Source organism: Pelophylax lessonae, assembly GCF_965119305.1.
Source record: "Pelophylax lessonae genome assembly, chromosome: 4".
Classification (NCBI taxonomy): domain Eukaryota; kingdom Metazoa; phylum Chordata; class Amphibia; order Anura; family Ranidae; genus Pelophylax; species Pelophylax lessonae.
In genome coordinates this window covers 525972028-525987538 of record NC_138771.1, presented here as the reverse complement: position 1 = coordinate 525987538, position 15511 = coordinate 525972028, and the positions used below count along the sequence as shown (strand labels likewise).

General features: G+C 43.9%; 1 protein-coding gene across 3 annotated transcripts in view; it reads left to right on the top strand.

Moving 5' to 3' along the window:
- PRR5 (proline rich 5) overlaps positions 1-15511 on the top strand; it is a 199386-nt gene that overhangs the window by 153826 nt on the left and 30049 nt on the right. For all 3 annotated transcript variants that reach the window (XM_082253279.1, XM_082253280.1, XM_082253278.1), the window contains 3 exons: positions 876-933; positions 2997-3088; positions 4819-4959. In XM_082253279.1, coding sequence (XP_082109405.1) covers positions 876-933; positions 2997-3088; positions 4819-4959 — 291 coding nt within the window. The remainder of the gene's footprint in view (positions 1-875; positions 934-2996; positions 3089-4818; positions 4960-15511) is intronic.

Below are 15511 nucleotides of genomic sequence, written 5' to 3'. Positions count from 1 at the left end.
GTGCCTACTAAGGCCCATTTCACACATGCGGACCTTTTGCCTGGTTTTCATACATCTGTTGACAGATGAAAAACAAACATCAATGCAATCCTTTGGAAAAACGTATGTAAATGGATGATCATTCATTTATATCCATTTTCATCCGCTTCTGTCAACATTTGTTTTTTTTTGAACAGATGAAAGTCCTATTTTTTATCTGTTAAAAAAATGGATCGGACGAAAAACGAATGAAAACGGATGAAAAACTGATGTGAAAATGATGATCACAAAAAAACGTGACTGAACTGATGAGATGAACGGCATGTGTGAAAGGAGCCTAAGGGTCCTTTCACACGAGTGCTCCAATCTGATCCGCCTGTCAGTTTTTTAGGCAGATCTGATCTGATCCTCCATGCATCCCTATGGGGCAGCGGATGTCAGCCGAGATATATCCGCTGACACCCGCTGCCATCCGCATAGGATCCTGTCCGGATGGAAACCCTATTTTCAATCCATCCAGGGGATCGGATGGGATCGGATGAGTTAGCAAAAGAGGTTCCTAGATCAGCAGATCACAGAAAATGGGGATGGGGTTTATTGTTGCAGCAAAATAGTACCTGGAAACCTTCATGGTGGTACATTTTGTGTCCATCTCCAGGGTTCATTTTCAATGTTGACTGCTTAAGGTTTATTAAATAGATTTGAAAATGTGAACAACTTGTTATAAGTAAGATTAAAAATATACTAATGTATAACTTTTTATTATATATACAGTAGTTTCTGTAGTTTCTAGTTACAACAATAAGGCTATATTCACACTATAGCAGTGCAGTTTTACATTATTATTTGTATATTAAGATAGCTATGCAATTCTGACAAAATATATCACTTTTCAGAACCAACTTCTCACCAAGGGAATGGTGATTCTTCGAGACAAGATTCGCTTTTATGAAGGTAACCAGAGCCACTGTGGCTTTCAGAACCACATTTATTGCAAATCCAAACTCTAGGCTAATGGATAAATACATATGATAGAGATATTATCATACACTGTGAGCAGGCAGGCATTTTATTATCTCATCTGTCAATATCTCTGCTGCAATAAAACATACCTATCTGCCTACTCATGGTAGTCCCCGGACTGTAAACTAAGCTACGCATGTGTGGCTTAGCTTACAGAGCCAGGCAGATCTTGTATGCCGGGATGACTAGCTGGCGGAAATCCAGTACACAGGAGAAGATGCTGGCCCTGGCGATGGAGCATTGGGAATGGTTAGTTCTCATTTAGGCTAGGTTCACACCTATATGTTTGGATGCTGGTGTGGAAATCGCAACGATTCCCGCACCCGCAACCACCCGCAGTGAAAATGCACTGCTGTGAGAAAACACGCATTTCAGAACGAATGGCACCCCCATGCATGTAAAAACACAGCACATTTACAGGAACCGCCATGCGACATTGACTATGGGATTTCTCTGCTGTGTTTTGAAGAAGGTGCATGCAAATGTGGCCTGCAGAAATACATAGATGTGAACCTAGGGTCAAAGTAGAATTAAAGACAAAACATTAAATAGAGCAGAGCTAGCACATGCCAGGTTTTTTTTTCCCGTCTGTGTCCCATTGGGGAGATTTCCCTTTACTCCCTATCCCATAGCCAAAACAGGGAGTAATCATGGATTAAGGACTAACATCTGAAACACGTAGGCTGCTTTACAGCATTGTACATGTTTATTGAATAAAGAAATACTATTTTTTGGGATGTTTTCCTGGGTGCCGACCATTTATTTCCTTACTCTTGTATGTGGAGGTGTGAGCAGCCTAAGTGCCGGTTCACACTACTCCGACTTGTCAGGCGACTTGGTCGCCTGACAAGTAGCTCCCAATGCTGTGCAATGGAACCGTTCTAATCAGAGCGACTCAAGTCGCTCCGACTTAGAAAAAGGTTCCTGCACTATTTTTGGGCGAAGTCGGAGCGACTTGCATTGACTTCTATTATGATAAATCGTTTGCAAGCCGCGATGAAGTCGCGCTGCACGGGCGACTTTAAAGTCGCCCGAAGTCGGGGCAACTTTGAGTCGGATTAGTGTGAACCAGCTCTCAAGGTCTGAGCAACAGGCGGAGTTTTAATGTGGGAAGGATGTAGCTCCTATGCACCTATTTTGCTTGGGAGAAATCATACACTTCCAGTTATCAACAGAACAGTTGTCCTCATTTAAAGATTTGCCTTTTACTTGTGGACAAACCTTTCCCTATTGTATCCCAAGCTGTTATTTCATTTTGGTAGATTAAGGAAAGTTAACCCATCCAACAATATGGGGTGGCCAGTAATACACAAATTAACAGGGCAATCAAAAACAGGGCCAGGCACTGGGGTAGGTCCTATGAGACATAACAAGCCATTAGGAGACTTATCAAGATTAATGTCTCAATTATATTCGCAAATGGGAGAGGTTACGAATACGATCCAAATTTTCTCGGACGATTATTCAAAGGTTTCCGGTATGCGTAACCACGCTGTAGCGTGTGAGGGGAAATGATGTCTACTGCTCACGCGCTGTCTACTGCTCACCATTTTTTTCAGACGAACAACATACTGATAATACGATTATCGTACGATGTGTTATAATACGATCAAAATTTTTATGCTTGCACGACCGGATAATATCGGGCGAACTGTCGTGATCGCCTCTCGTAAGCTGTGTACTAACGATCAGATTATCGTCCGATCTTTTCACAAGCGTTATTTTTCGTCCGATTTTCGGATCGTGTGTACAGGCCATTTGGGTGGACTGACCCTTAAAGATAAACATTCTGCTTGACTTAAAGGAGTTGCCTAATTCAGTTGATGTCAGCCCTTGTAAGTCTTTGTAACACCTTCTACTTTCCTTACAGCTTCTGAGGCTTGCAGTATCCTACATTATCTAAAGCCTAACCTCCTAGTCCTGCCATGTCAACATATAAGCAAGTTAAGTTAATCTATTTCTGTTCACAAGCCCTTCCTATTTATGTGTTACAGGTCAGAAACTTCTCGACTCATTAGCTGAGACTTGGGATTTCTTTTTCAGTGATGTCTTGCCAATGCTCCAGGCCATTTTCTACCCCGTCCAGGTAAACAGCCTTCACCCTGTCTTCCACTTTTCAGTACCCTCCATGAAATATCCTTCATTTGTTATAGAATAAAGTAGACATGCATAGAAGTATATGTTCTTCTAACCTTCTCCTCAGCTAGAAGCTTTGAGATGTCCTTTGAGAAGTCCTCAAGCTAGGCATCTTGTTGGATGTTGAGTGTCTGAAAGAAGGACAGTTCTTGCTGCCAGATGAACTGATCAGATTCTGTTTCAAGTTTCTGCAGAATTATAGGAAAAGGAAAGGACGGGTCCTATTGGTACTAAAGGCTGCAAGAACAGTTACAGAAATGTTCATCATTAGACAGAGATAAATCTAGATTCTTTAAGACCAGAGGCACCCCTGGACAGCTAAATTAAAAAGTTGTGGGCCTTGTAACATACCATGGCAAAAAGTTTACGTCCCCAAAATAATCATAGGCGTGCGCAGGGGGTGTGCCAGGTGTGCCTGGGCACACCCTAATCACTACGCTGCAGGATGGTGAGTGGGGAAAGGGTCTAGTAATATGTAATTTACTGGTGCCTTCTTTTTCCAAATGAACATTGTGAACACAACTAGGTTTACTATGCTTCAGTTTGTGAATGAACAGGAAGCCTCTCAACAGAGGGCACTTCCCATTCATTCACTGTCCAGTGCAGCTGAGGCTGCAGAGAAAGGCATGTGTGTTTGAGCTTTGGGGTGCACACCCTAATGCAATAGGCTGCGCACACCTATGAAAATAATACCTTCTCTTTAACTTTCCTTCCTTTTTTGCCTTCCCTTTCTGTGGTCTCTTTTTCCTTCTGTTTTTGTTTGCACTTTACTTCCATTATTTCTCTGGCCCTTTACTGACAGTGATTTTACAACAGAACCAAAACTCACAAATGTCCAAAAGTTATTTTAAATGCCCCTGCTTCCACCATTTCTATTGCTTTGCAACAAACATGTTATTGCACATGGTATTGCACAGAGCAGCCCCGAACCTCCTTATCTGGAGTCCCCAGATTCTCTAGGCTTCTACTGTTTTCGGTGCACAACCATAGGAAGCTGCTTTCTATGGTGGTGCACTTGTGGGCTCGCTCCTGAGCTGGGCTGCGTGTGTCCATTGGCACACACAACGTGGCTCGACCCACCCCCCCACTCCTTCCTCACAGGATTTTATTGACAGCAGCAAACGCCAATGGCTCCCGCTGTTGCCTCCATATCGTGTGAGGAGAGAGAGGAGAGAGCCGCTGCAGACAGGCACAGCACTGAATCGAAATAAGACTCAGGTAAGTAAAAAGAGTGTGAGGGAATGCATTAAAGTAAAAAAAAAAAAATGTCCTGCCTTTACAACCACTTTAAGAATGGCCTTGGTAAGTTTAAAAAAATCCTCTTTGGATCACAACTGAAATAAAAATGTATGGACCAAAGTTTATGGAACAAAGTTTAGCAAAGATTGGTCCAATCTTGAGGTGATGGCAACAATTACTGCAACTCAGTAGAAGACCTAGAACACAGGGCCTAGATATGCCTCTGATGTCAGATTTATTAATCAGAAGAACTATATACATGAGAACGACAAAGGTCCAAGTATCCTATTAAGATTGACTGATGAAACCTTAATAGCAAACTAGGCTTTCTTGATATCTCATCTCCTAAGGCCAAAGCAATGCACAGAAGAGGATCCGCCATTGGAGCTACCCTTCGAGTACCCTACAAGTTTTTAAAGTTTGTCTTATTCTTCTTTCCAGGGAAAAGAACCCTCCATCCGACAGCTGGCTCTGCTACACTTTAGAAACATAATAACCCTAAATCTGAAATTGGACGATGCCTTATCCCGGCCGCGAGCTCGTGTACCTCCTTCCATTATTCAGATGCTGCTAATACTTCAGGTACACAAAATAAAGGGACACAGACATAAACAATTTTCTTTACCTAAAGTACAACTAAAGGCTCCTGGATGACAGTCTAAAATGCCAATTCTAAACAAAACACTTCCTTTACCATCCCTAATTGAGCCCAATCCTGCTTCTTGTGTCTCACATGCTCCCATCCCAGACACTGCAGCTCACAGTGCTGCAGTGTCTCAGCAACAGAGTCAGTGCTACCAACCCAGAAAACAGGGAGTAGGTGAAACCAGATACTGATTGACAAATTACAGGCTCGTGAATCAGAAGTGACAATGCTAATAGCTACGCCCCCTAAAACTTCTCATCCCACTGTAGTGCAAGCAGGCACATCCTTTATAAGAATGACAACTCTACTCTGATTTCAGGAGCGGTGCGGCATCATTGCCCACCATCACAGTGACCTGTATTAGTTATCTGTGGGACTTTTTTAGGGAACTAAGCGAAAACTGTAAATGCAGATGCATTTATAAAATTACTGTATATATAGCAAATACATAACACATATAATAAAGTGCTACAGCGCAAATATACAGTATTTTCTAAATGGGGGGGGGGGCATAGTTCTCCTTTAATGATATTTACTGCAGATATGCTGTATATAATTTTATTGTTCTGTGTAGCTTTGAGCCCATTCTCTTCTATTCATATTACTGGTCTACATTAAAGCCTTATCCCAGAAGAAAATATGTAGAATATCTACAGTATAGGAAATTTGCCCTTACTTCCTCTTAGAATGTTTCAGGTTCTTATTGCCATCTGTGCCTTCCTCTGATTGATGCTCTTCTCTTGAAGAGATCTTGAAGATATTTTTCCATATTTTGGGCACATTTACCCAGTACCCAGTACAGGGGCTAGCTGCGCATTTGTGAGGTCAGGCACTAATGTGGATGAGAAGGTCTGGCTCGCAGGCTCCACTCTAATTCATCCCAAAGGTGTTCTATTGGGTTGAGGTCCAGACTCTGTGCAGGCCAGACAAGTTCGTCCACCCTAAACTCGCTCATCTATGTTTTTATGGACCTTGCTTTGTGCATTGGTCTGGATCATTTGGGGGAGGGGGTTTATGGAGTGGGGTTGTTTTTCAGGGGTTGGGCTTGGCTCTTTAGTTCCAGTGAAGAGAACTCTTAAGGCGTCAGCATACCAAGACATTTTGGACAATTTTATGCTTCCAACTTTGTGGGAACAGTTTGGGATGGCCCCTTCCTTTTTCAACATGACTGCGCCCCAGTGCACAAAGCAAGGTCCATAAAGACATGGATGAGTGAGTTTGGGGTGGAGGAACTTGACTGACCTTCACAGAGTCCTGACCTCAACCCAACAGAACACCTTTGGGATGAATTAGAGTGGAGAGTGCAAGCCAGGCCTTCTTATCCAACATCAGTGCCTGACCTCACAAATGCGCTTATGGAAGAATTGTCAAACATTCCAATAGACACACTCCTAAACCTTGTGGATAGCCTTCCCAGTAGATTTGAAGCTGTTTTTGTATATGTATACACAAATGGTTTACCTTTCATTTCAATTTTAATCTGAATGTGTTGTTTTACAAGGTGAGGATTAGATATATTTTAACAAGCTTTAATCGATCCATCCAATAACATGACAAGCTGTACTCACACATTGTCAATAATCATTAACTGGTTCCGTACCGCCCACCGCATATACACTGCGGCAGGCTGGCCCTCCTGCGCGAACCGACGTAGGGCTACATCGGTCGCGCGCCTGCAGCTAGGGGGCAAACGCGCGCTGGCGGCAGTGCGCTCCCGTCTCCACTCAGCAGTGGGGACACCGATGCACGGGGCAGGCGGCTCCGATTACCGCCTGACACCCGCGATCGTTCCCTGCTGAGAGAGAAGAACGGTCAGCTGTTGTAAACACAGCTGACCATTCTTCTCTCTGGAATGCTTTTATATAGGATCACAGGTCTCTATGGTCATTCCATAAGCCCCTCCCCCATACAGTTAGAATCACTCTCCTAGGCTCACATTTAACTCCTTGATCACCCACAGTGTTAACCCTTTCCCTGCCAGTGACATTATTACAGTAACAGTTCATATTTTTAGCACTGATTACTGTAGTAATGTCTCTGGTACCCCCAAAAGTGTCAAAAATGTCAGTTAGGGGTCCAATCTGTCTCCATCACAATGTCGCAGTCCCACAAAAAATCGCAGATCGTTGCCATTACTAGTAAAAAAAAAAAAACAATAAAAATGACATAAATCTTTCCTGTAGTTAGAAAACCTGATAACTTTTGCACAAACCGATCAAAATACTCTTATTGCAAATTTTTTTACCAAAAATATGTAGCAGGAAACAAATTGGCCTAAAATGTTAAAACATTTTGATTTTTACATTTTTTTGGGGGGAATGTTCTATAGCATAAAGTGAAAATATTGTTTTTTTTTTTTCAGAATTGTCGCATTTTTTTTATTTATAGCGCAAAAAATAAAAATCCCAGAGGTGATCAAATACCACCAAAAGAAAGCTCTATTTGTGGGAAAAAAAGGACATCAATTTTATTTAGGTACAGTGTCGCACGACCAAGCAATTGTCCGTTAAAGTAACGCAGTGCCGAATCGCAAAATATGGCCTTGTCATTGAGGGGGAAAATCTTCCAGTTCAGAAGCGGTTAAAGTATTTGTGATAAAGAAAGCAAAATGATTCTTGGAAGTTCTTTGCAACTATTGTGAAGAAACAGCAGATTTTTTTCACAGTGCATTTTCTGTTCCCTTTGGCGATTATAAATCATGAACTTGTAGTAAGACATCTATACAGTGCTATACAAAACCCCCGGTGTCACTCATCATGTGATCATGGGTAATGAATTACATCTGTGAGATGTGGTCAGGGGAGAACGGGGGATTTTGCCAATGTTTCTGAGAGAGGTGCAGAAAGGGATTCATACTGAAGTGCTTCTCGTATTATTTTAATTGGAACCGTCCCTGCACATTATTCAGTAGAATTATTGCAGTACTGAAACTCAATTACAAAAGTTTGCCTGGCCTTTTTTTTTTTTAATAATACATTTTAATTTAATTATTGTTCAATAAAACATGTAGCATAAATTTAAAGTACAATGCCTTGAAAAAAATTACAACCAAAAAATGTAAATGTATTTTTTTGGGATTTTATGTGATAGACCAACACAAAGTGGCTCATAATTGTGAAGTGGAAGGAAAATGATAAATGGTTTTCAAAATTCTTTACAAATAAATATGTGAAAAGTGTGGCGTGCATTTGTATTTAGCCCCCCTGAGTCAATACTTTGCAGAATTACCTTTTACTGCAATTACAGCTGCAAGTCTTTTTGGGGATGTCTCTACCAGCTTTGCACATCTAGAGAGTGACATTTTTGCCCATTCTTCTTTTCAAAATAGCTCAAACTCTGTCAGATTGGACGGAGAGCGTCTGTGAACAGCAATTTTCTCAATTGATTCTCAATTGGATTTAGGTCTGGAATTTGACTGGGAAATTCTAACACATGGATATGCTTTGATCCAAACCATTCTATTATAGTTCTGGCTGTATGTTTAGGGTTGTTGCCCTGCTGGAAAATGAACCTCCGTCCCAGTCTCAAGTCTTTTGCAGACTCAAACAGGTTTTCTTCTAAGATTGCCCTGTATTTGGCTTCATCCATCTTCCCATCAACTCTGACCAGCTTCCCTGTCCCTGCTGAAGAAAAGCATCCCGACAACATAATGCTGCCACCACCATGTTTCATGGTGGGGATGGTGTGTTCAGGGTGATATGCAGTGTTTGTTTTCCACCACACATAGTGTTTTGCTTTTAGGCCAAAAAGTTTAATTTTGGTCTCATCTGACCCTAGCACCTTCTTCCACATGTTTGCTGAGTCCCCCACATGACTTCTCGTAAACTACAAACTGGACTTCTTATGGCTTTCTTTCAACAATGGCTTTCTTCTTGCCACTCTTCCAAAAAAAGGCCAGATTTATGGAGTGCACGACTAATACTTGTCCTGTGGACAAATTCTCCCACCTGGGTTGTGGATCTCTGCAGCTCTTCCAGAATTACGAGGGGCCTCTTGGCTTCTTCTCTAAAGAATGCTCTCCTTGCCCAGCCTGTCAGTTAAGGTGGACGGCCATGTCTTGGTAGGTTTGCAGTTGTGCCATACTCTTTCTAATTTCAGATGATGTATTGAACAGTGCTCCGTGATATGAGCTTGTGATATTATTCTATATAACCTAACCCTGCTTTAAACTTCTCCACAACTTTATCCCTGACCTGTTTGGTGTGTTCCTTGGCCTTCATGATGCTGTTTGTTCACTAAGGTTCTCTAACAAACTTCTGAGGGCTTCACAGAACAGCTGTATTTATACTGAGACTAAATTACACACAGGTGGACTCTATTTATTAATTAGGTGACTTCTGAAGGCAATTGGTTCCACTAGATTTCAGTTAGGAGTATTAGAGTAAAGGGGGCTGAATACAAATGCATGTCAAACTTTTTACATATTTATTTGTAAAAAAATTGAAAACCATTTATCATTTTCCTTCCACTTCACAATTATGTGCCACTTTGTGTTGGTCTATCACATAAAATCCCAATAAAATACATTTACGTTTTTGGTTGTATCATGACACAATGAAAAATTTCAAGGGATATGAATACTGTACTTTTTCAAGGCACTGTAGATCAATGCTGCAGGCTAAAATCCGACTGGGTGGTTGAACAGAATTTAATCAGTAGATGAATCTCTGTTCAACCATAGTGGCCATACATGGATTGAAATTCAGCTGGTCCCTGCTAAACCAGACAAATTTCAATCTGTGTATGGCCAGCTTTACACTAAAGGCGACCAGAAACTTACTTTATAATCTGATTTTACAATTTCCTTTAGATGTAACAACAACTATAAATCAAGAAGCTGCCTGTCTGGATGAAAATCGAATAGATTGCATTGGTCGACCAATCCTTTACATAGTAAAAGGAGAAGAAAAAAAACTGTACAATCAGATTGTAACATTTATGGGCAGCTTACCCCCCCGTGATTCTAAAAATACCCTTACAGCCTCTAAATGTTTTCTGCATTGAAGACTCACTATTCTGAGCCAAAATATACCAGCCTCCGGACTTATAACATTGTACCTACAGACCACTTCACATTGTTTTTACTGATGGGTTTTTAATGAAAGTGATATTAAAGGACAAATGAAAAATACAACCACGATGTGTAGTGCCCCCCCCCCCTTCTACAGAGGCCTGATAGTGACCCCCAGATACAGGGAGGGTCACCATTCCTCCTCAGGGTGCAGGTTACTAGACATGGCGGGTGGTGTACAAGGTAGAAAGATGGGCACCAGTCACTTGTATGCTTGAACAAAGAGAGCTTTATTTCTCACAACAGGAAAAATGTGGGAGAGAGGGGTAGGGCACAGGACTCCCTTAGTCAAAAACAGCATCAGACCTGCAGATTGGCAGACTCCTTAGACAAAAATGTAGAAAAGGTAGACAGCATTACATAAAAAGAGCCTTTAAACTGGAACCAGCAATCCGTACTTTGTACCATATGCTGTCTCCTATAGCAACATTATTCAGCTCACAGCACCATATGAAATTCTCTTGGATGAGTTCTCTCTTGAAGTTTTCCCAGCCACTTCATATTCCTTGGCTCATGAAGAGTCACCTCTGGTACTTCCTCAGAACTCCATCCTTCTCAGTAATGCCTCCAAGTAATGAGCCTCGAGCACATGGCTAGGCCTCAGGCTCAGTGGCGTACCAACGGGGGGGTGCGGGGGGGCGGCCCGCCCCGGGTGCCACGCACTGGGGGGGGTGTCAGGCTGGCCCGCATATCAGGCTGGCCCGCTCGCGGGGGCGACGGCCGACGGGAAGAAGGTGAGCACTGAGCAGCCTCCTGTGTGTGTGTGACTGGATAGGAGAGGAGATGGGACAGCTGCATATAGAGGAATTCATCTTTCCGTATTCCTCCTGCTGCGGTTGAATGGCTGATTCTCCTCTCCCTCCTGCAGTCATTCAGCGGCTGCAGGAGGAATATGTAAAGATCAAATCATCTATATGCAGCTGTCCCATCCCCTCTCCTATACAACTTGCTGGCCCCCTAGTGCTCTCCAGCCCCCCCTCCCCATGCTCTTAACACCCCCCCCAGTGCTCTTAACACCCCCCTGCTCTTAACACCCCCCTGCTCTTAACACCTCCCCCCCAGTGGTCTTAAAACCCCCTGCTCTTAACACCCCCCCAGTGCTCTTAACACCCCCCCCCAGTGCTCTTAAACCCCCCCTGCTCTTAACACCTCCCCCCCAGTGCTCTTAACACCCCCCCAGTGCTCTTAACACCCCCCAGAGCTCTTAACACCCCCTTGCTCTTAACACCCCCTCTGCTCTTAATCCCCCCATGCTCTTAACCCCTCAGTGCTCTTGCCCCCCCCTCAGTGAGTTCCAGTTCCCCCCATGCTCTCCATCCCCCTGGTTTTCCCTGTCCCCCCCCCCAGTGCTCTCCACCCCCTGCACCTTCCAACCCCACTACAATGCTTTTCAAACCCCTCTTAATTCTCTCCAGTCCCCCCCCCCCCCATGCCCTTCAGCTCCTCCAGTGCTCTCTGCTTGCCCTGTGTTCTCTCCGGCCCCCCTAGTGCTCTTCTATCTTCTATCATGTCTACAGTCTCTGACCTTCTTTTGTATCATGTCTGCAGTCTCTGACCATCTCTTGTTCCATGTCCTCAGTCTCTGACCATCTCTTGTATCATGTCCTCAGTCTCTGACCATCTCTTGTATCATGTCCTCAGTCTCTGACCATCTCCTGTATCATGTCCTCAGTCTCTGACTATCTCCTGTACCATGTCCATTGTCTCTGACTATCTCTTGTATCATGTCCTCAGTCTCTGATTTCTCTTGTATTAGGTCCGTAGTCTCTGACCATCTCTTGTATCTTGTCCTCAGTCTCTGACTACCTCCTTTAGCATGTCTCCAATCTCTTACTCAAACTTAAACACATTGATAATAGTATTAGCTATCTGTTTATGCCAAAGGTAGGACTGTGCATGGGGAGGCAGAGAGTGCAAAAGGGGGAACTGTGATTAGAGAGACGGGGGGGGGGGCAGACTGCAAAGGGCACTGTGATAGGGGGGCTGTGAAATTTGTCCAATAAATATTCTTGGAGACATTACAAATGTTTGCGGGTGTTTTAACGTGGTCGGGTGCCAGATATAGGATCCGCCCCGGGTGCCAAATGCTCTAAGTACGCCACTGCTCAGGCTTTAGGCCTACCTAGCAGCAGCTGTTCATTACGCACCCAACGCCTAGGTGGAAAAGACTCAGATCACCTGACTTTCTCCAAATAAATACCTTCTCCCAGCATTCTTAGTGGCCACAGAAACTCCTACTGATTGGCTTAGAAAAAAAGTATACATAGTCATAACCTGAATTCACTGTAGCTCATCATACCAATGCCAAAGGTAACAGTGCCACCTATTGACAAAAGGGAGAAACTACAGCTATACCAGGCTTAGGAGGAAACCCATTTGATCACAAAAACTACAAATTAGCAAGGCTAGCTACAACCCAGCAAAGCTAAATTTACTTTTAGCCCTGTTTAAGACAAGGGTGCTACACATGTCATACTTACCTGTTCTGTGCAGCGGTTTTACACAGAGCAGCCCCAATCCTCTTCTTCTCAGGTGCCCGTTTGGTGCTTCTAGCGCTTCCCTCCTGTCGAGTGCCCCCAGAACAAGCAGCTTGCAATAGGGGCACTCAAGCATGTGCGCTGCAGAGCCACTGCTCTTCATGTTCATTCAGACACCGAGCCACCCCACCCCCTCTCTCTCCTCAGTGGCTCACTGGCTGTGATTGACAGCAGTGGGTGCCAATGGCTCCTGCTGCTGTTTCAGCCAATGAGGAGCTGAGGCTCTTGTGCACATCGCTGGATCAAGAGGGAGCTCAGGTAAGTATTAGGGGAGCTGCTGCACACAGAAGGTTTTTTACCTCCATGCAAAGAATGCATGAAGGTAAAAAACCTTCAGCCTTCAGAACCTTTAATTTTCTATTTGAGTGAAAAAAAAATGTTTTTGTCACTGTCAGTTGAGCTGCTGCCTGCGGTTTTGAATTAGCCCCTGGTTTGTTCCTCAGTAAACTGTAAATCTTTCAGCCTGACTGTTCCTCTCTCCATTTTGCTTGCTACTTTCAATAAAGCTGGCCAGGCATGGATCAAAATGTGGGTGGTTTAGCAGGAAGCAGACAAATTTCAATCCATCTATGGCGGTTCCTGTTCATGTGAAATTGATCTATCGATCGACTTTTCATGAGGGGGCATGTTGAAAAATGTCCACTCAGTCAGCGCATGCAGGCAATGGGCTGCAGTGCTGATCAGTGTATTCTGACAGAGGGAGAGACCCACTGTCAGAATATAAAGACACAGCGGGGAGGATTTCCCCATGGACCTCAAATGTGTGGATGGGGAAATTGGCTCATTTTGAACAAAAAAATGATAAATGTATGGCCACCTTAAGTTTACGCTCAGCTGACAGTTACTGTAACAATGCATTCTAATGCATGTAATCATTCTCTACCAATCCAAATTGCATTGTAAAATATACCTAAACCCAAGAACAGAAAAGTAATAGAATTCAGCTTACCAATCCTTAGATATGGTGGCATCATTTGTTTTCTTTTTTTCAGGCTCTTTTCCCTTTATTTTCACCTGTGATCCTATCAGTACCCCACTTCTTGTCCTAGGGTGACGGCGCTAACTAACTGTCAGTCCCACCTTTAGGCCCCATTCACATAGGGGCGACGCTACTTAGCACCGCGACCTCCGAGGTCGCGGTGCGAGCAGCGCGCCGCGACCTCGGAGCGGCCGCCACGGACTTCATAACATTGAAGTCTTTGGCGGTCGCCTCCTGGTCGCCCCAAAGAAGCTCCGGACCCTTTTTCTAAGTCGGAGCGACTTGTGTCGCTCCTATTAGAACGGGTCCGCAGCTTCCCTATGGGAGGCGACCTGTGAGGCGACCAGGTCGCCTCACAGGTCGCCTTAGTGTGAACCGGGACTTAGAATTTATGGGGCCCCTTACAGCATACCTGGCAGAACCCCCTGCTGACCTGATGGGGCCCAGACCTGGTATGGGAGTACTGCATGAAACCTCCTATTGACAGCCCTACTCATTGTGCTGTATCTATAGAGTAGTAGAGTTGTCATCCTAGGAGAGAAGGTGTCCTTTCCTTATCTTCATAATATAAGGGAAGGTGTTTTGTAGTCCACAGTGGAGAATTGGACATGGCTGATAACACAGTGTAGGACAGGCAGAGGGCACAAGAAGTTATCAACTTCTGGCAGGATCAACATGTATTTTTTGCAAAACTCCTACAACTGTCTGTTTAACAGACCAAAAGGGAGTAAATAAAAGAAGTTTATTGGTAAAGTTTTGGTCTGCTTGTCTGTTAGAAGGGTTTATCAGCACTCTTTACTTTTTGTTTATTACAGTTATTTTTATAATGATGTCAATTTACACAGCACTTTATATACAGTATATATATATATATATATATATATATATATGATACATTCACATTAGCCCCTGGCCTCAAGCAGCTGGCTCTGGTGCCCAACCTGTGACCCGAGGGCTGCATGCAGCCCTTTGGTATATGATGTGCGGCCCTCGGACCTTAGCATTCTGTAGTGGGAACTTTGGGTAATGGCATTGGTTTTCTACTAGCATCTTGTAACATGTTCCCAGTTTCATATTGTCTTCTGCAGCATTTTCCCAGCCAAAAATGTAGCATGCCCACACCCTCTGGCCCTTATTTCCTCTATTAGGTCTGACGTTTCTTACAGTCCTCTCAAGAATTACATATACTGAACATTATGTATGACCCTTTGGTGATGTCCGGGGCCGGATTTGAGGCCTATGCAGTGCTGGGAGAAGGTCATCCAGTGCCCAGGCCAAGGATGCCAAACTGCGCCCCCTCTTCCCTTAGGGTTAGGGTCAAGGCGCCCCCCCAATCCCTGCAATAAACCATTGCGCCCAGGGCAACCGTCCCTCTTTTGCTCACCCCTTGTCCCGGCCCTGGGCCTCCCGTTAGCTCATAAGTTGACAACCACTGATCTAAATTCCCAATCTGTTAGACGAGAGACAATTAACCTACCAGGAGTGTGGAAAGAAATTTTCAAATGGGGACACCTGTCCTGGTGACTGTCATTTATAACACACGTACCAGGAAGATTTACTTGCAGTGATTATTTGGTAAATGTCAGATTATGCCCCTTTATTCTTAGATCTTTGCTATGCCAGATGAAAGATGTAACTTTATTTTCTGCATGTGGTTGGGCTTACGCTTTCATCAATGCTGTAGGAGCGGCAAATGCTTGCAGTGGATCAGGTTCCACAGGAAGAGAGAGGAGCTCTTCAGACAGAGCAGGATGTGAAAGAGGGTCAGAGGACAGACACAGAAAGCCTTTGTGTCCGAGTGACTGAACCAGTCAAGAAGTCACCTTCAGTTCAGTTCACATCAGAGGAAGCTCTTAAGCTCTAGTGCTCAGTGTTGTCTCAAGAGTCCTAGGGATGGCATT